The sequence below is a fragment of the Leptonychotes weddellii genome, chromosome 10, assembly GCF_054177405.1.
Source record: "Leptonychotes weddellii isolate Sample4059 chromosome 10, ASM5417740v2, whole genome shotgun sequence".
Lineage (NCBI taxonomy): Eukaryota > Metazoa > Chordata > Mammalia > Carnivora > Phocidae > Leptonychotes > Leptonychotes weddellii.
The window spans coordinates 63,602,093-63,622,233 of NC_138378.1; the positions used below are offsets into that span (position 1 = coordinate 63,602,093).

Sequence of the window (20,141 nt, forward strand, 5' to 3'; positions counted from 1 at the left end):
GGGGGGGGGGGGCAGGAATTAAAAAAAACTTGCCCTAAGTCACAGAGCTAGAAGGCCAGAAAGCAAGGATGTAAACATGTCTAACTCTCAAGTTCATGTGCTTTATCTTTTGGAGGGATGAGTTTATGCATAAGTGCAACCGGTGTAAATTCTTCTTTCTTTATCAGCCCTTCAAGTTTGATCTCCTGAAATAAGGTAAGTTGTCATCCAGCAAATACCCTGTAATTATCGGAAATATTTGGTTATTTGCTTCTACTTCACAATATAATAACATTTATAGAGATGGTAATGCTGGCCAGGCACATTTATTTCAGATGCTCCTTCAATGCTCAAACCACCCTATAAAGTTACGTACTCCTGTTATCCTCATTTCAGAAATGAAGAAACAGGCATAAAAACTAGGTAACTACCCCAGAGTCACAAAACTGAAAAATGATGGATCTGAGATTTGAATTCAGAGAGTATAAAGATCTAGGCTCTTTTCTTTAACCACTCTGCAGTACTTCCTTTCCTGGACTTTATAAATTTAGAATTTTAAAATTGTAATAAATAAAGGATGTTAAAGAAAAATTTTGATTGACAACACTTACATATCATAAGCTACCAAATTCTAAGGCTAAACAATTACTTTGTTTTGAAAAAAATTACTGATTTTAGGTTAGTCTTCCTTTTTCTGTAAAAGATCCTAACCTTCACAAGTGAATAATAAACTATTTTATAATCAGGGACACTATATTAAAAGTGTAACATTTTGAATCACTGAGACATGTTATATATACACTTATACTACTACTAGGTTTATAGAAAAGGTAAACAACTCCCCCTTTTTCTATGATCATGTCAAATTCTAACTACTGGAAGAAATTGAAACTTCAATCAACATCATTTGTGCTATTCTGAACAAACAGAAAAAAATAATATTAAGGACTTAATTATACCCACACTAAGTAAAAACACAGTGGCATACTTAAATAAACAAGTTTTCACTAAATACGCAAAAGGGAAACCAGAACTCTTCTATTAAGTCTCTCTACTGCCATCAAATTAATATTCCTAAAAGAACAATTCTATATATTCTCTTGCACAAAACATTTAAAAGCTCCCAGTTATCCACTGAATTAGACCTGAAACTCCTAAAGCCCTGAAATAATATATGGCCCCAAGTTAGCCATCTAAACTTATTTCAACGACTTCTCACGTGACATGTTAACCAAACATAATTCTTCCTAACCAAACCCCTCCTTCTACCTCCTGCATATCAGAATGCTCATGTCCAGTACAACAAATTCGCCATATTCAGCCTTACTTTCTTTTTAAAACATACTCATCCTTATTTTTGCTAATCTACCACATTTCCAGTTACCTAAGCTCAGAGAACTAAGTAACTTATTCAAAGTCAGCAAGTTAATGACAAATCTAGAAAATTACAATTTAACTATCACTATAATCAGATAGATATTTATTTCCTTATTACCCTCAGTAAAATGAACAGAATCACTATACTTTTGACAGTATGAAAGATGAATACCCTTCATAAAACCACTTTTTCCAAATGAACTATTCCTTATCGTTGGCCCTAGTTTCATTTCCTTACTCAAGTTTAAATCTAGAGTGTAAATTTAGACTGTTTCAGGGCTACATACTTTGAATACTAATCATTTCCATCACACAAGGATCGGTTTCAAAATTAAAGCTCACTGAAGAGATTTATTTTTTTAAGTCACTTTCGTAAAAAGCAAAAGTGGCATGTCAGTTTTAAACTTATTACTGGTCAATTCAAAATATGCTTTCACAATCTCACTAATGTTCACATACTCTTACACTGAATATTTTTCTTGACATGTTCATTTCAAAGCCTGTTTATCAACCAAAAGTATAACTGGTCAATAAAAATCATAACTAATTTATAAAACACAGGAAATAAACTGCATGTTAAAATCAGAGAGAATTTCTGCTATGAGAATAATTCTATCAGATTAACCTAATATAAATAACTATAAAACAGGGCAAAATAGGGGCGCCTGGGTGGCTCAGTCGTTAAGCGTCTGCCTTCGGCTCAGGTCATGATCCCAAGGTCCTGGGATCAAGCCCCGCATCCGGCTCACTGCTCCGCGGAAAGCCTGCTTCTCCCTCTCCCACTCCCCCTGCTTGTGTTCCCTCTCTGGCTATCTCTCTCTCTGTCAAATAAATAAAAATCTTTAAAAAAAAAAAAAAAAAACAGGGCAAAATATATGAAGCAACTATCCTGAGACACTGGACAACAGGAAGTACAGGGTGTGATTCCTGAGAAGTGGGGAGCACACCAGATGATGCCCTGGCTTTCTGCTTGAAAGACCTTTGTCTACAGCACATGGAAAAGGAGCCCAAGAATACTGCACTCTTGCTGAGTTGAGGAAGCAGCTGAGTTATCTGGAATTTGTGGAGCAAGATAACATAAAAAAGAAAACATCATAGAAAAGGAGCTCCAGAAACCTGGATAGAGGGTCCTTTTAAATCTTTGGCTCAACTATGCTGCACATTTATGGCACAAGACTTACAGAGGCCAAGCAGAGAATCTATGATAAAGTTGTGAGCTGAACAGATATTTTGGAGGTCAGACTGTACTGCAAGACCTGACCAGAAATTTTTGATAAACCAGAGTGGAGAGGTCTTGCTGAACACCCCAAGTATAAAAATGAGACCCCAGAAAAGGCACACCTTAAGAGGAAGACTACTTTAACCCTAAACTAAAGGTTACCTAGTCTAGGTTACTTGGTCTAGACTTGGACCAAAAGTCAGCAAAATATGGTTCATGGGCCAAAGTTATATTGGAAGACAGCCAAGTCCATTTGCATGATGTATTGTCTATGGCTACTTTGGCATTATAAGGGTAAATTTGAGTAGTTACAAAAGAACCTGTACAACCCACAAGCCTAAATAAAATATTTACTGTTTTACTCTTAAAAAAAAAAAAAAGAAAAGAAAAAGAAAAGCCAACACCTGCCCTAGACCCTACCTTTAAAATCAAGACTTGAAAAGATCAAGATGATTTGCCAGCTATTAAGTGACTTCCAGAACAATACTAACAACACGTCCATGACAACCAGTATAGAATAAAATACTACTGGACATGAAAAGACACAAGAAAATATGAGCATATATAAGAAAAAACAGCTAATATAAACAAAGAAATAATGTAAACATTGTATTAGTAAACATTAAAATGAAAATTAAAATAGCTATTAAGTACGTACAGCAAAAGATAGGCATAATGAGTGAACGGATAGAGACTCTTGGTAGAGAAATACAAACCAGAAGAGAGAACCAAATAAAAATTCTATGACAGAAAACTATATTAAGTGAAAGAAAAATTCACTAGATGGGCTTAAAAGCAGATTGGGCAGTGGAGAAGAAAAGATCAATAAACTTAAAGGACAAGCAATTAGAAACTATCCAAACTGAAGCTCAGCATGGGGAAAAAAAGAAATGAAGAGTCTCAGCAATCTGTGAGACAATCAAGCAGTTAAAGTATATGTAATTGGAGTCGCCAAAAAAGGCAACAGTGACTGAAGCAGAAAAATAAATAAATAAATATATATATAATGGCCTAAAATTTGACAACTATGACAGAAAATACCAACTCAGAGAGCCAAGAAGCTCAATGAATAAACACTGAGTAGAATAAACAAAAACACAAAGAAGTACACTGTCGAGATCCAATTGCTGAAAACCAAACACAGAAAATCTTAAAAACAAAGGAAACAGGCAGGGAAACAACAATAAGATGACCCGACCAGTCACTAGAAACAATGAAATGCAAAAGATAATATCTTTATATGATGAAAATCTACCAACCTATAATTATATATAGTCAATTCTTATTATTCACTGATCGCCTATTTGCCGATTGCGTACTCACTACATTGATATTCCCCAAATCGATTCTTAAAGCAGTGGACGTGTGCAGAGCAGTGAACCCAACATACGTTCCCAGGTGAGGTCAAACAAGGCAACCCTAGGCCTTCTTGTTTCAGCTCTCATACTGAAAACAAGTGTACTTTTTGCAGTTTATTTAGTGCCATATTTTTTTGCATTTTTTTGTTATTTTGTTGGTGACTTTGCTATTTAAAATGTCCTCTAAGAATAGTGGACTGTCTAGTGTTCTGTCTAGTGTTCTTAACCACAAGAAGGCCATGATGTGCCTTACAGAGAAAACACATGTGTTAGATAAGCTTCATTCAGGCATGAGTTACAGTTCTGTTGGCTATGAGTTCAATGTTAATAAATCAACAATGCACATTAAATAATGCATCTTTAAATAGAAACACACGTAAAACAAAGTTATATATTCACTGTTAACAAAAATGGTATGACTAGAGATTCACAGGAACCTAACCCTGTATTTCCCCTAGAGGCAATGATTCAGTATTTGCTAATACAGTGTTTTTAGTGACTTTATAGAACTTAACTACCATGAACAACAAGATTGACTGTACTCATCAAAAATATGTTTCAAAAATACAGATGAATAAAAATATTATCAGATAATAAAAGATGAAAACAAAAGCTGAAAGAAATTATCACCAAGAGACCTGTACAATAAATGTTCAATGAAGTTCTTCAGACTGAAGGAAAATGATACCAGGTAGTAACCTAGATCTTCAGAAGCAAAGAACAAAAATGTTAAATATCTTAGTAAATACAAAACACTCTCATTTCATAATTCTTTAAAGAAATGGTAAATATGGGTAGATACACATTATTCTCATTTCTTAATTTCTCTGAAGAATAATTGATTTTTAAATCTTAAATAATTCCTGTATGCAATATAAGTGGAATAGGCAGGCATACTTAGAATGTAGTATAAATTCAGTTTCCCTAACTTGAAGTTGATTGTTCAAGTCCCTCTCCTGCAATACAGCATGGCAAGTATAATTGTCACTTGGCCCTCTCAGTGTTACCCTATGGGAAATGGGGCTTAGGGCACCTGCACAAGAAAATGCTGATATGCCGGCTATTATCACTGCGGTAAGTAATAAAGTCCTTTGTCTCTGACCCAGGCATCTGTGTCTTCTGCCAGTATTCAAGAAACTATGGCAAGCTATCCTGTTAGCTTGTTATGGGTTAAACCCTATGTTTCAAACCCTAAAATGCCAATTCTCTGTATACTGCTGTCTTAGACTCAATGCAATTCCAATCAAATTCCCAGCAGACATTTTCTAGACATGAACAAGCTGATTCTAAAATGTATATGTAAATACAATGCACCTAGAAAGAGCAAAACTATTTTGAAAAAAAAAAAAAAACAAAACAGTAAAACTTGGAGTAGGCATATTACTTGATTTTAAGACTACTGTAAAGCTATAGCAATCAGAACAGTCTGTTATTGGCATAAGGATACCAAAAAATAGATCAACAAAATAGATGTACATACAGAGACATACTTATATGGCCACTGATTTTCAACAAAGGCACCACAGCAATATAGCAAGACAAATTCTTTCCCAAAAAAACATCTCTGGGATAGCTGAGTATCTATATGAAAAAATAAATCCTGATCTATAACACTTCCATAGACAAACATTAATTCAAGATGTATCTTAGATTTAAACATAAAAGCTAAAACTATAAAGCTTCTAGAAAAAAATATAGAATGTCTTCATAACCTTGGAATAGACAAAATGTCTTGGACAACACACAGAAAGCACTAACTATAAAAGAACAAAACTGATAAACTAAGACTTCTTCAAAATTAGAAAACCATACTCATCAAAAGAAACCATCAATAAAATTAACAGGCAAGATACAGATTAGAATATATTCACAATGTATATATCTGACAAAAGACTTTTATCCAGAATATATAAAGAACTCCCTACAATCAGTAAGAAAAAGACAGACAAGGCAATATAACAACAGGCAAATTACCTGGACACTTCACAAAAGAAAACATACAGGTAGCCGACAGACATGTAAAAGCCCTCTAATTCAGTAATGATTAGGAAGATCTAAATTAACACCACAATGAGAAACAATTATGCATCCACTAAAATGGCTAAAATGAAAAAGACTGATACCAAATGTTGGTGAGAATGTGAAGCCACCACAACTGTCCTATACTGCTGATGGAAGTAAACCACTTTGGAGAACAGTCTGGTAATTTCTTATAAAGTTAAATATATACTTAGCCCATGACTCAGCAATTCTACTCAGTTACTCTTACTCAATTCTACTCTCTTTACCAAGAGAAATGAAAACATATGTCCACAAAAGGCCTATGCAAGAATGTTCATAGCATTCTTTTGCTCATAATAGCCAGAAGCTATAAATAATCACATCCATCAACAAGTGAATGGCTAATTAAACTGTGGTATATTCTTACCGTGGAATACTAGTTAGCAGTAAAAAGGAACAAACTGCTGATACCTGCGACATCAATGATAAATCTGAATGCAAATAATCAGACATAAGAGTACATACTGTATGATTCCATTCACATGGTGCTATATAATAGGCAAAACTAATCTGTGGTGAAAGAAATCAGAACAGTGTCGCTTGGGACTGGGGGATTGGAGGAAGGACAGAACAAGAATTGAATTTAATTGACTGCTAAGGGCCCAAGGGATCTTTCTGGGATGATGTAAATGTTCTCTACCTTGACAGTGCTGTGGGTTAATAAGTGGATGCACCTGTCAACACATAAAACTGTTATAACTTAAGATCTATGCATTTTATGTATGTAAATTATATCTTAATACAAACATTAAAATGAAAAATGTGTATGAGCACTCTTCAACAAATAAATTGCAGAGAGATAATGCAAGCAAACAAGGAGTAGTCAGACTTATAAAACAAATCAATCCATTGTAATATGTAGACCTTTGAATTCTAATTTTTTAAAAAACTGTGAAAAAAAACAAAAAAAGACCATTTATGACATATACACACTAGGTGGATATTTGATGACATTAATTTTTGTTAAATATGTTGGGAAACCATTTGATTATTGATTTGATAACAGTTATGTTTGGCAAAAAAGGAGTAGTTGCAGTAGTTACAGAGGGTGTAGGATTGGCAGAATTGAACATGGGTTGATGGCTACTGAGACTCAGTGACAGCTAAGTCAAGTTTCATTCACTATTGTCTTTATGTCTCAAATTTTCCATACCAAAAAGTATAAATAATTTTTTGAATCCCTCCAAAAAAAGAGATAAGGCAATGTAAACATACTAAAATTCTATCATATAGAAGCAATTTTAACCAGTTTTACCCACAACTCTTTGCAGTCATTAAAATATGTACGTTTGATTCTATCAATGCTAAACTTAACTATAGCTCCTGATGAACATGTTCCATTAACAAAATTTTGGTAAGAAGGTCAAAAGAAAGCTTGGTGGAATAAAGGGCGCCCAGATGGCTCAGTCAGTTAAGCATTCCACCCTTGATTTCAGCTCAGGTCATGATCTCAGTGTTGTTTGATTGAGCCCTGCCTTGGGCTCTGTGCTCAGCAGGGAGTCTGCTTGAAATTCTTCCTCTCCCTCTGCCCCTCCCCGCAAACGCACGCACGCACGCATGCATGCTCTCTCAAAAAAAAAAAGAAAAGAAAGCTTAGTGGAATAAGAATGGGTAAAAGAGGAAGTATGATGGTAGGTGTAGGTGGTAGTTTTTCAGTCCTTGTTCAAAAGCGATGTCATATAGTCCTGATCCTTATAGCAGGTCTGTGTTAGTGGTATAGACAGCTTATAACACATTATATAATCAAACACTTATTTGGTCTTCTAAGTTCTGGTTTTCCTAAATTACCTTATTCAAGCAAAAGCACCTAAGTTTTTATCAAGTTGTTTTGCATAAAAATTAAAATATCAGAACTTGATAGATTTAATATTAAATCTTTCTATAATTTAATAATAATGTTCATTAGTTGAGACTGAGAAGTTTTAAAGGCTATTTATGAAAGGGATTTACATGGTTTAAGCATATTTAATAATTTCCTTAAAACAAAGAAAAAAAATTTTTTTTACGGAAATTCCCTTCTTTTTTGTGCTTGGTGGTACAGCTGGTTAAGTGACTAACCCTTGGTTTCAGCTCAGGTCATTATTTCATGGTTCCTGGGAATCAACCCCTGCACAAGGCTCTACGTTCAGTGAGGAATCTGCTTAAGTTTCTCTCTCCTTCTCTCTCCGCCACCCCCACCAACGCTCTCTAAATAAATAAATAAATCTTGAAAAAAAAATGTCTTTCATGCTTTAGGTCAGGTTTACCTAACACTGTCAAAACGCTGAGATAAATAAATTTAATAATGGCACCTTCCAATTACTCAAGTTTACAAGTCAATCTGTAAAATTGGAGACAAAAAATGTGCAGGCTGACCTAGAACCCAATTAAGGTATTTTTCTCTTTTAACAAAAGCTGTTGACAAGTAGGTAAGTTTATGATTGCCCCTACAGTACAATCACAAGACTCCTCTGGTTTTAAGACAGCAGAAAATTCTTTACAAGGGCCTTGTGTCTTTCCCTTAATCTGCTACATATAGTTCTCGTAAATTCTCTCTACTCATCTTTTTGTCCCCATATTTAGCCCTAAGCCTCGCTTAAGAAAAGGAGTCTGCTAGGGCGCCTGGGTGGCTCAGTTGGTTAAGCGACTGCCTTCAGCTCAGGTCACGATCCTGGAGTCCCGGGATCGAGTCCCACATCGGGCTCCTTGCTCAGCGGGGAGTCTGCTTCTCCCTCTGGCCCTCCCCCTTCTCATGTGCTCTCTCTCTCTCTCTCAAATAAATAAATAAAATCTTTAAATAAATAAATAAATAAAAGAAAAGGAGTATGCTAATTTTTTCACTAACACTGAATTTCTAAGGAACCACCAATATAAGCAGACAATTGCTAAATCTGTTTAAACAACAAAACTTTATAAGCCTTCTTCCCCTACTGTAACAATTCCATCAGTGGGAAGAACAAGCTATTAAAGAAATCATGTTTTGTTTTGTTTTGTTTCTAAAACTAGTGGGCCACTTAAGTAAAGGATTCAGAGACTGCTAAAACAATAATCCCATATTTAGTAGCTACAGCTCTAACTACAAGAGTATAGAGAATGTTTCTACCCTTCTCAAGTTTTTTTTTTTTTTTTAGAAACGAAAAAGCAAGACAACTTCTCTTCACCAGTCTATGTACGATCAACTGAAAAGAGGTGGCCAAGTATCTATATAACCCAGCATTTCAAGTGTTTCATACTAAGTAGGCCAGAATACTTAATTGCTTTTAAAAGCCTAAATTTCACATTATTATAAACTAATTTAAAAAAAAATACATGGGGCGCCTGGGTGGCTCAGTTGGTTAAGCAACTGCCTTCGGCTCAGGTCATGATCCTGGAGTCCTGGGATCGAGTTCCGCATCGGGCTACCTGCTCGGCAGGGAGTCTGCTTCTCCCTCTCCCACTCCCGCTCCCCCCTCTTGTGCTCTTTGTCTCTCTCACTCTCTCTCAAATAAATAAATAAAATCTTTAAAAAATAAAAAAATAAAAAAAATACATGTTGGGGCGCCTGGGTGGCTCAGTCATTAAGTGTCTGCCTTCGGCTCAGGTCATGATCCCAGGGTCCTGGGATCGAGCCCCGTGTCGGCCTCCCTGCTCCTTGAGAAGCCTGCTTCTCCATCTCCCACTCCCCCTGCTTGTGTTCCCTCTCTCGCTGTGTCTCTCTCTGTCAAATAAATAAATAAAGTCTTTAAAAAAAAAAAATACATGTTAATAAAAACCATGCTTAGAGAAAAAATATGTAATATCAATCCAAAAAATACAACAATTCTCCCCTAAATTAATGCATAAATTTAATGTAACCACACTATAATTCCAACAGAGGGAGAGGGGATTAAATAAACAATTTTAAAGATCAGATAGAAAACTATACATGCATAGATAGCCAGAAAAAAAAAATAATTCTGGAAAAGCCCTATCAGCTAGTATTTCATTTGAAAGTTATAGCAATTAAAACAGTTTGGTACCTATACATGAAAAGACAAAGACATGGAAAAGAAGAGGAAATATTTCACCCATACTACAAGCATATGACAAAAGTGGCATTTTAAAATAGTAAAGATGTAGAATTCGATACAAACAGTGTTCGGGAAAATGAGAAATCATGTTGAATAATGAAATTACATCACTACTTCACTCCCTAGAATAAAATAAAGAGAATGAAAGGATAAAATGTTAAAATGAAATCATAAAAATCATAAAAGTACTAAAGGAAACATGGGAGCAATTTTTACAATCCTAGAGAAGGTCTTTCTAAAAATTACACAAAATTCAATGACTTGTATGACTCAAAGGCATAAAAGAAAATGATAAATCTGACTAAAGTTTCTGCACAAAAAAATACACCAAAGGTCAAAATACAAATAACAAATCATGAAAAAAGTTTTCAGGACACAACAAAAGGCTAATTTCCTTACAATAGATCAAGTGTTCCTACATCTGTAAGAACAAAAACCCAAAGGAAGAAGAGGCAAAAGCTGTGATCAGAAAAAACTTACTGGCACCTAAGTCAAAAAAAAAAAAAAAAATACTCTGAGATGTAAATTTTTAAAAAAGGAAATTTCCTAAGCCATTTACTAGTCTTACCAATACACTGTATTGGTAAAGGCATAAAGAAAAAGGTACTTTAACACAGTATTGGTGGGACAGAGGCTGCAATAACTCTTTGTAATACAATTTGGCATTATCTATCAAAGTTTTAAATGCACATACCCTTTGGACCAGTAACTCTACTAGCATGAATTTATCCCACAACACATGTAACAACACGTATTCCCAAAGAAGTATATACAAGTGTTAACAGCAACATTATTTATAACAGAAGAAGTTGAGAAACAACCTAATTAACCATCCATAAGAGATTCATCAATAAAATGATACATCCATATCCTTGTACATGTAAATAAATAAATGCTTTCATTCATAAGAATTCATGAGAGAAAATATTGTAATTCTAGGACTATAGAGAATTTGAAAATCAGTTTTCATCTACAATATCATATTCATTCAACAAATCTCTGAGTGCCTACACCACACCTAAGGCACTGTGTTCAGCAATAAAGATATGTCACATTGTCCTTTTCCTCAAGAGAAAAAACGTAATATAGCCCCTTAACCCAAGGAGCATACAGTCTGACAGAGAATAGAAATGAGTAAACATACCATTACCATATATGGTGTGATATATACAATGAGGTAAGAATAGAATGTTATGAGAATACATGAGCAAAGCAACTTAAAAATAATCACCATTCCAAAAACAAAACGAACAACTTAAATGTAAAATTATTAACTCCTCCTTTAGAGTTGAAAAGAATCATTAGCCAATGGTCTGAGAAGACCTTAGCATCCATGAAGCTGGGTCCCACCATTCTGCATGTCCATGTCCTATAGGAGCCAGCCACAAAAGTTACATTCACCCTTTTAAACACTGATGAATTATGGTCTGCTCTTACAGTTTCCATTCCCGATGCTGTCACCCCCAGAGGGACCTTCTAGGGTCTATATTTAGAAAAGGAACAAAACGTCTCAAAGAATGTACAGACTAATGTATCTACGACATTACTTCTACTTAATCAAAGGTTTCAGGAAAGAAGCAAGAAATATCATCCACTGAGTAGGTACTTTTTCCTGGGCTAGCAAAATACCTTTAAAATGTGCCATTTAATTTGGGGCCTTGCATCAGTAGTGTTTCAAATAAATTGCTTTTAGGTAGATTATGAACTAACTACACATAAAACAGAGCCAATTATTAGACAATAGGTAATATGCTCCTTTTTAGAAAATTTTTTTTATAAAGATATTAAATCTTGGGACGCCTGGGTGGCTCAGTTGGTTAAGAGTCTGCCTTTGGCTCAGGTCAGAATCCCAGGGTCCTGGGATTGAGTCCCACCTTGGGCTCCTTGCTCAGCAGAGCCACTTCCACTGCTTGTGCTCTCTCTCTGGTAAATAAATAAAATCTTAAAAAAAAAAAAAAAAGACAGCAAATATTCCAAGTTTACAGGGATATAGTGCTAAAATAGCATGTTTTTAAATACTATTCCTTGTAATGAGGTATTTATCAGAGGTTCAATATATACTCATCACTTCATTTTAAAAAGGTTTGAGGGGAGCTTGCTAGTTACTAAAAATTAGGACTATAAATTTGACACGGAGCATGCTAGGAACCAATCTAAAATGTAACTCAACTTATCCATAAGGAACATACCAGTTCCCAACTTTTATTCCCAGTCATAAATTAGAAATGGCTTAACAAAAGAAATTATTCAGAATCTGTAAATTCATCAGTTCTTTTCCTTTTTACCATTTTCAAAGGAGGACAGGGAACGGGTAGGGCATGATAGCTCCTTCTGTAGAAGCAACTGCTTCCTGATAGTGTCACATCACTGTTTACTTGAATTTTATATTAAGAATTGGAACTTAAGATTTTAAACTATACGTCACTCAAAATCTTTTAACATTTCTATTTGCTCTTATGCCACTGTATCTAATCATATAATTAATGACTTTATAAAAAGACTAATAATTTTTAATCCCAAGCCATAAGCTATATTTATGAGCAGTATTCAATTCTATGCAAATTTCCACTGCAATTAACAAATTTGGACAGTCTCTGAGATTGATTTAGTAAGCACCAACATTCTTTGTATTTACATCCTTTGCCTCCAAGTCCTATCAATTCTTCTTTCATAAAAACTTTTTTTTTAAAGATTTATTTATTTATTTGAGAGAGAGAGAGAATGAGAGATAGAGAGCACGAGAGGGAAGAGGGTCAGAGGGAGAAGAAGACTCCCTGCTGAGCAGGGAGCCCGACACGGGACTCGATCCTGGGACTCCAGGATCATGACCTGAGCCGAAGGCAGTCGCTTAACCAACTGAGCCACCCAGGTGCCCTTTAAAACTTTTTTTAACCTAACTATAAAAATAGAGATCTGCAGCCAAAAAACCATGTTTCCTATAGTTTCTTATATTCCTCCCTTCTATTCCATTTTCATTGACTGAAGTAGTAGTGAACTAGTTCAGGCTCTACTCACCCTTTTCGGAACTACTGCAAAAGCATCCTAAATAGTTCCTGTTCTTCTTTCCAACCTATCTTGAATACTGTCACCAATTCATTTTTTTCCTAACACTGCTTTCATGATGTCCTGCCTCAGTTCAATAATCTCCAATGGCCTCCCATGGCATAAAGCAGTGATGGGAATTGGAGTTCATTCATATTTTTTACCCTCTCAGGACCAGGGTAAAAAATAATGAAAGAACTTTACATTTGGAAACAACAACAAAAACATTTTGTTGTTTCATAATAGAAATTACCAAAAGCAAGAGCAACTGAGGGTGGCAGAGCATGGATAAAAACAGGATGCGAAAACCCCAGTAGCTTAATTTAGTATTCAATATGCCTCAGAATCCAGATCTACCACATTTTTTTTTTTTAAGATTTTATTTATTCATTTGAGACACAGAGATAGAGAGAGATGGAGCATGAGCAGGGGGAGAGGCAGACAGAGAAGCAGGCTCCCCGCTGAGCCAGGAGCCCAATATGTGGCTCCATCCCAGGACCCTGGGATCACGACCTGAGCCGGAGGCAGACGCTTAACCATCTGAGCCACCCAGGCGCCCCCCGATGTACCACATTTTCAATATTAACACTGGTTTAGAACATGCCCAGAGACCAGCTCAATGTCATTGTTAATGATGTTTACATTTCTCTCAACACAATTTCTATCCAGCATTTCCCTCATGTATCCTCAAAGCCCTTTAACCAACCACCTTCTCAAAGTGAAGCCAAATGTTTTCTGTGAAAAATGGTCATCAAGTGAGAGGCTTCCATCTCACTTCATTACTGCATTACAATGGGGATACGCCAAGCACAACAGTAAACAGCAAAATTACTACTTTCCTAGTGATGGGAATCAGAGTTTATTCAAAAATAATGTAAACAATGTTAAATGCACAAGTGTCAGGAGTCCGCCCAACTCAGTAAATATAACCCTCTTCCCATCGGGTTGCTCTATGTTTTTAACCATGCCCTGCACATTTCTCACCTTGTCTTTACTCACATCAGTCTTCGCAGTTCCTCTAAATCTTCAAAACTATATTTTTGCTCCAAAAGCACAATTATTAAGGAGCATATTTCTAAAATAAAGAATATCTTTTATTTAAAAAATCCAAACTTTTTACCATGGCCTGTTAGAGACCCCCAATGATCTAAGTTTAGCCCACCTCCCCAACCTCACCTGACACCAGTGTCTCCCAAGTTTTTCTCATTAGTCTTCTTACTAGACTTTCAAACACACAAAGCTAATTCCTGCCTAAAGGCTTTTGTCTCCCTACGGGTTGCTTGGCAATTTTTATCTACAGCTCAAATCTCACCTCCTCACAAAGGCATTTCTCAATGCCACCCTACTTAAAACAACCCCCCCCCATACACACACCCCAATCATTTTCCATACCATCATCCTGTTTATTTTCCTCATAACACTTACCACTGAGTTCCTTACTTATGTAATTACCGTACACCCCTAATGGGGAGCACGTGTGTTCTGCTTATTTGCTATACCCTCACAGCCTAGAATAGAACCTGTCTCTTCGTAGGTAATCAATTATCAGTTGAATGAACGAACTGTGAAGAACCTAAGACTTACAGAAATGGTTTAACTATCCATGACCATAATCGTGATATTCAGTGGTTTCCTAAAGGAACTAAAGTTTCCAAATAGCTATCATCAATACAGAATTAGGGAACTATATAAAGATAAGAGTCCCTGGGTAGGCAATATTCTCTGTCTTTTGTTTTCTAAACTTAGTATTCCAAAAGTCAAAATTCTAAGAGAATGCTGTCACCTCCTGAATCCCTAATGTTCAAAGATCAGAACTCTTCTCTTTGTTCCCATACTGGAATACAATATGACAAATCAGTATGCCTTTGTTAATCATTAGATTTCCCATTTGCAAATTTCTTATTACTCTTTATTCTTCTACGTCTTAGTTTCTCTTAAACGTGTTTTTTAATTCAGAAAAAAGGAAAGATTGAGTTACTCCTCATCTCCTAATATCTTTAGTGTAATGATTAATGTTAATAATGCTTTGGGGTATGTCATTATCAAAATGTTATTCAGAAACATCACAATTGGCTTATTTCCCTGTTGTGAAGGAATGAACTGAAAAATATGTTTTCTGTGATCTCATGGATGTTCTTCTAGAAAATGAACCATTTCTAAAATACTACAAGGCAATGAAGATTTCTCAGCAGGCAGTTATACTACCAGATTCTGGCCCTTTTATACATAAAGAAAAGTCCTACTGCTTGTTGGTGGGACACTTTCTGCCCCCGAAGTAACAAGATACATGCTAGTAAGTTAATAACTTGTCTAGTAAGATTCTCCATCTCTAACAAACTTGATTTTTTTTCCTCTTCCAAAATAAACAATTTCCCAAAATGAAAAGGGAAATAAGACAATGTTCCTTTAAATACATATATATAAAATCAGGTACTAAAGTGAATGAAAAGATTTGGAAACTGTTTATAGACTATGCAGATTTGTCCCTGTCGACCTAAAACAAATAACTTCTAAGAAATAGATTTCTAACCACTACATGAAAATATCTTTCTCAAAACATTTCATTAAGTCTAGTGGCAAGTCTGCCACAAATTCAATTGGCCTATTCGCGGTAAAAACCCCACAGGTTTCCTTTCTTTAAGAATGTCAACCATTTTGCCTTTTTTCCTCTCCGATTCAATTATAATCCATCAAGAGCCTAAACCACACTAACAGCAATTCCTCTCACTCAGCACCTGAGACCCTAGTAGAACTGCGCTCCCTCGGACCATAAATGCTCAGATCCCACCTCCCTGGCTCGGTTTAGCTGGGGAGTCGCCACATTACAACCCGGATAAACTGGGCGGTGGCAGGACTTTGCCAGAACTCTCGCCTTCCCAATTCTCCACGCGCCACACCACTGGAGGCGCTCTCCCTTCACTGCAGTTGGGTCAGTGTGGATGTTTTCCACTGGGCCAGCTCCCCACCAGCGCCAAGAGTCGAGAGGGAGGGGAATGAGGCGCTGGGGAGCCACCCAAGCCAGGAAGAAGGTGAGGAGGGGGGCCAGGGCTCAATGCTGGCAAAGTGCCTAGCTGCAAAACTGCGCCTTTTCCCTAGGAGCACCCCAGACCGGTAGACAAAAGATTAAGGGCGCCAAGGCCTTTCCATCCTCACCCGGGAGCCTAGCCAGCCCAATGTATCCACAGCCCTAGTTCCTAGATACAGACCCAGCTCCTATCAGGGGTGGGTGCCTAACTTCCGGGATGCAGTAGAATAGGGACCAGAGGGAAGAAGCCGAGAGCAGGAGGGGTGCACGTGTTCCCCGATACCGAGACAGACAATAAAGAACAAGCCCGGGTTTCCTCGGCCGCCCCACCCTGCTCCTGACGGCTCCTACCAGGGGGGGCGCCTTCGCCCGGAGGTCCACGGACAAAGCCCCTCGGGGCGGAGAGGAGGGCTCCGCCCGAGGCATTTGGGGGTGCACACAAAAGACGGAGGGGAGCGAGGGGCTGCGCGAGGCGGGAGGGCACGGCACTTACCCACTGAGCCTGAAGAGCCTCTGCGCTTGGGCGCGGCCGGGGTGGAGGGGGGCGCGGCGGGGGCCGGGGCGGGTGGGGTCCACGCGGGCTCGGCCTGGGGGCTCACGCTGGCCGGGGGAGGAGGGGGAGGCCGGGCCGGGGGCTCATCGTCCTCGGGAAGCTTGGAGGGCGAGGCTACGGCAGCGGAGGGCAGGGATGGCGCGGGCACCGCGGGCGACGCGGGGCTCGCGTCCCAAGACTGCGGCCGCTCCGGGGCGGCGGGGGGCGCGGCCGGCAGTGGCCCCCGGGGCGCCGGGGGCACGAAGTCACTGCCGAAGTCCAGCAGGGGCGCGCCAGCGACGGGGGCGGTGGGCACCGGGGCTGCAGACAGCCCCGTGGCGGGCTTCCTCTCCAGCACCTCCAGCTCCTCCAAGTCCTCGTCTTCGTCCTCCTCGTCTTCCTCCTCTTCTTCCTCCTCGTCCTCGGGCTCCCTCACGAATTGGTACTTGAACGGGGGCTGGGGCCCGGGCGGGCTGTCCGAGGACGAGGAGACCAGAGGCGACTGGTCCATGTCTTCCATGGCTGGCGGGTCGGAGATGATGCTGCAGCTGTCTCCACAGGACGCTTCTCCTCAGAGCCGCGGGCGGTTGTGGGGGTTGGGGAGGACTGAGAGGGACAGGGCCGAACGAGCCCAGAGACCTGCAGTGGCGACGGCTCCCGGAACAATGAGACTGCTCCTCCTGCCTCTGCGCCCGTGATGCGCCACCCGCCCCGTCCCCAGTTGCCGCCACCGCCCAGACGAGCGAAGGAGAGAGGCCAGTGGATTCTCCGCCCAGTTTGGCGTGACTTTACCCTCCCCGGCGGGGAGAGGCAGGGACTGGCGCGGGAGGAAGGAAGCCAATCGCCTACGAAACAGAGACGATGGGCAACCAGTCAGTCCAATGGAAAGAGAAAGAGAGAAAAGTAGGTGGGGCCTTTTGCACCTCCTCTCTCCTACCGGCTCGGGTGAGTTCCATGGGAGGGGTTTGGAACTGGGAGCCCCACCCTTCACCTTGGGTAGACGCGGGGTGGGCTGGGGTCTTAGCTTCGCCCAGAGGTGGGGGTCAGCCTGTAGCTCCAGTAGTGCGTACACTTGCGGCAGGACAGGCGGCCTGCCCCGAAGGATTGAGGATTTCTGGCCCCCATCCCCGGAAGGGCGTTATCCTGGGGGCCTGGGGGTGGTAACTTTCCTCCCAGGAAAGGAAAAAAAACCGGAGTGGAGAAAGCTACTATGAAGTAGGCCCTAAGGATTTAAGTATACACTAAGTATTAAAAGATTTTGAAATAAAAAGATAACCTTTTTTCAAACTTAAATTACCAGACCAACTCGTCACTACTACCTTCACCACCTTAAAAGAAAAAAAAAGGCGCGGGGGGGGGCAGCTTTAAGATTGTTTTCCGTCCAAACTGCAGACCCTGGATGAGGTAGGCAAAACAGCTGGGCTTGGACAGTCTGGAGGACTGGGGCCATTTCAAAGTCGGCTCATTCAGGAGGGTTTGGGGCTCTGCCTGCTGCTGGACTCTTACATGGTAGAAAGATGAGTCACCCAAAGAGAGAGAAGAGGAAAGTGGAAACAAAATGATGCCTTGGAAGGCAAATTTGATTCCCATTACATTTCAGTCACCTTAGGCTCATGAGTCAACATTTCAGATGATTCAGGCCTTCTGGGAGTCAGGAAGGCCAGTATTCATTTGTTTGATATGCTGGAATGAGCATGATCCCCATTCCACTTTTTCCAAAACTGGAAAGGAAGTTTAAAGGAAAGTGGTCGCAGAACAATACAAGTATCAGCAATGCAAAGGTTTAGAGAGCTCCTTTTACGTTTCTGGTATACCTTACAAAAATATCCACCGCATTTCTATTCTGGAGGCCTTGGAGAGGGATAACCTGCTCTCAGATTGCTCACAGTTTAGGCCTGCACTGTCTAGTATCTTAGTCACAGGCCACTTGCGGCTATTGAGCACTTTAAGTGTGACTATACTGAAATGAGATGTGCTGTGAGTTTAAAATGCACACTAGAGGGGGGGCTGGGTGGTTCAGTCAGTTAAGCATCCCACTCAATTTCAGCTCAGGTCAGGACCTCAGGGTGGTGGGATCCAGGCCTGGGTCAGGCTCCTCGCTCAGTAGGGAGTCTGCTGGAGATTCTTTCTTACCCTCTCCCTCCATCCTTCCCCCCCCAAAATAAATAAATCTTAAAAAAAAAAAAATGCACACTAGTTTTTGAGTGTTATTACAAAAACACTAAAACATCTCAATTTTTATATGGTTACATTTTGTAATTGATATTGTCAATATATTGGAATAAGTATAAACTACTAAATTATTTTCACTTGGTTTTCTTTATTTTTTAAATGCAGCTTCTAGAATATTTTAAATACACATATGATCACATCATATTTCTATTGGACACTGCTAGTCTAAATGATTAAGAAATTTTGATTGCCATGGGGAATCATTGGTTATTTAAGCAAATTCTTAGCTCAAACTAATTAATATTACTCTAGGCTTAATTTAGGTATTAAAAAGGAAAGGTGGTTGGGGAAGGAAGGAGGAGAGATGAATAGGTGGAACAAGGAGACAAGGAGATTTTTAGGGCAGCAAAGCTATTCTGTATGATACTATAATGGGGGATACATGACATTATGCATTTGGCAAAACCCACAGAACCATACATCACAAAGAATGAACCCTAATGTAAACTGTGGACATTAGTTATAATATATCGATACTGGTTCATCACTTGCAGCAAATGTACGCCAATGCAAAATGTTAGTAATAGGGTAAACTGGTTGCAGAGTAGGCATGGGAGTGTGTGAGAACTCTCTGTACTTTCTGTTCAGTTTTTCTGTAAATCGAAAACTGCTCTAAGAAATAAATTTTATTAATTCTTAGAAAAGGGAAAGGTAGAAGATTTCCTGGGAACGTTACCTGACCAGGTTGATTATCAACAATACAGGGATGCCAGGGTGGCTCAGTCAGTTAAGCATCTGCCTTTAGCTCAGGGCATGATCCCAGGGTCCTGGAATTGAGTCCCGCCTCAGGCTCCTTGCTTAGCAGGGAGCCTGCTTTTCCCTCTGTCTGCTGCTCCTCCTGCTTGTGATCTCTCTCTCTGTGTGTCAAATAAATAAATAAAATCTTTAAAAAAATTATCAACAATATGTTCAGGACCTGGCATATCCATTCCACAAAGATGAACTGGTTTTATTTCTACAAAATGGCTGTGAGGTGCTTTGAGTTTGTTTGGCTTTATTTTGTGTTATTTTTGAAGAGTAGGAAGAGAAAAATACTACTATAGAATTTTGGGGTGGAAGTTTAATGCCAAACTAAAAATTTTAAGCAAAATAGATTCCTACAATGATAACTAAATAGTCATGTTTCAAGTATTTGTCAAAAATTATCAAAAACATATGATTTTCAACTGCATACACATACAAAAATATACTAGCAAAATTTTATGGTATAAACCTTTATACCATAAGTAACAATTTAGCTATCAATAGGTCAGTCTTCCCCATACTGCTTTCCCACTATAACTGTTCT

General features: G+C 38.9%; 1 protein-coding gene across 3 annotated transcripts in view; it reads right to left on the bottom strand.

The window, feature by feature from the left end:
• The window catches only part of RTN4 (reticulon 4), a 70,212-nt gene extending 52,809 nt beyond the window's left edge, over window positions 1-17,403 (bottom strand). The window contains exon 1 of one of the 3 annotated variants that reach the window (XM_081832020.1): window positions 16,583-17,403. In XM_081832020.1, the coding sequence (XP_081688146.1) occupies window positions 16,583-17,141 (559 nt within the window). In that variant the 5' untranslated portion in view covers window positions 17,142-17,403. The remainder of the gene's footprint in view (window positions 1-16,582) is intronic. The other 2 variants (XM_081832021.1, XM_081832022.1) reach the window with 2 other exon arrangements.
• Between the last annotated feature and the right edge of the window lie 2,738 nt (window positions 17,404-20,141).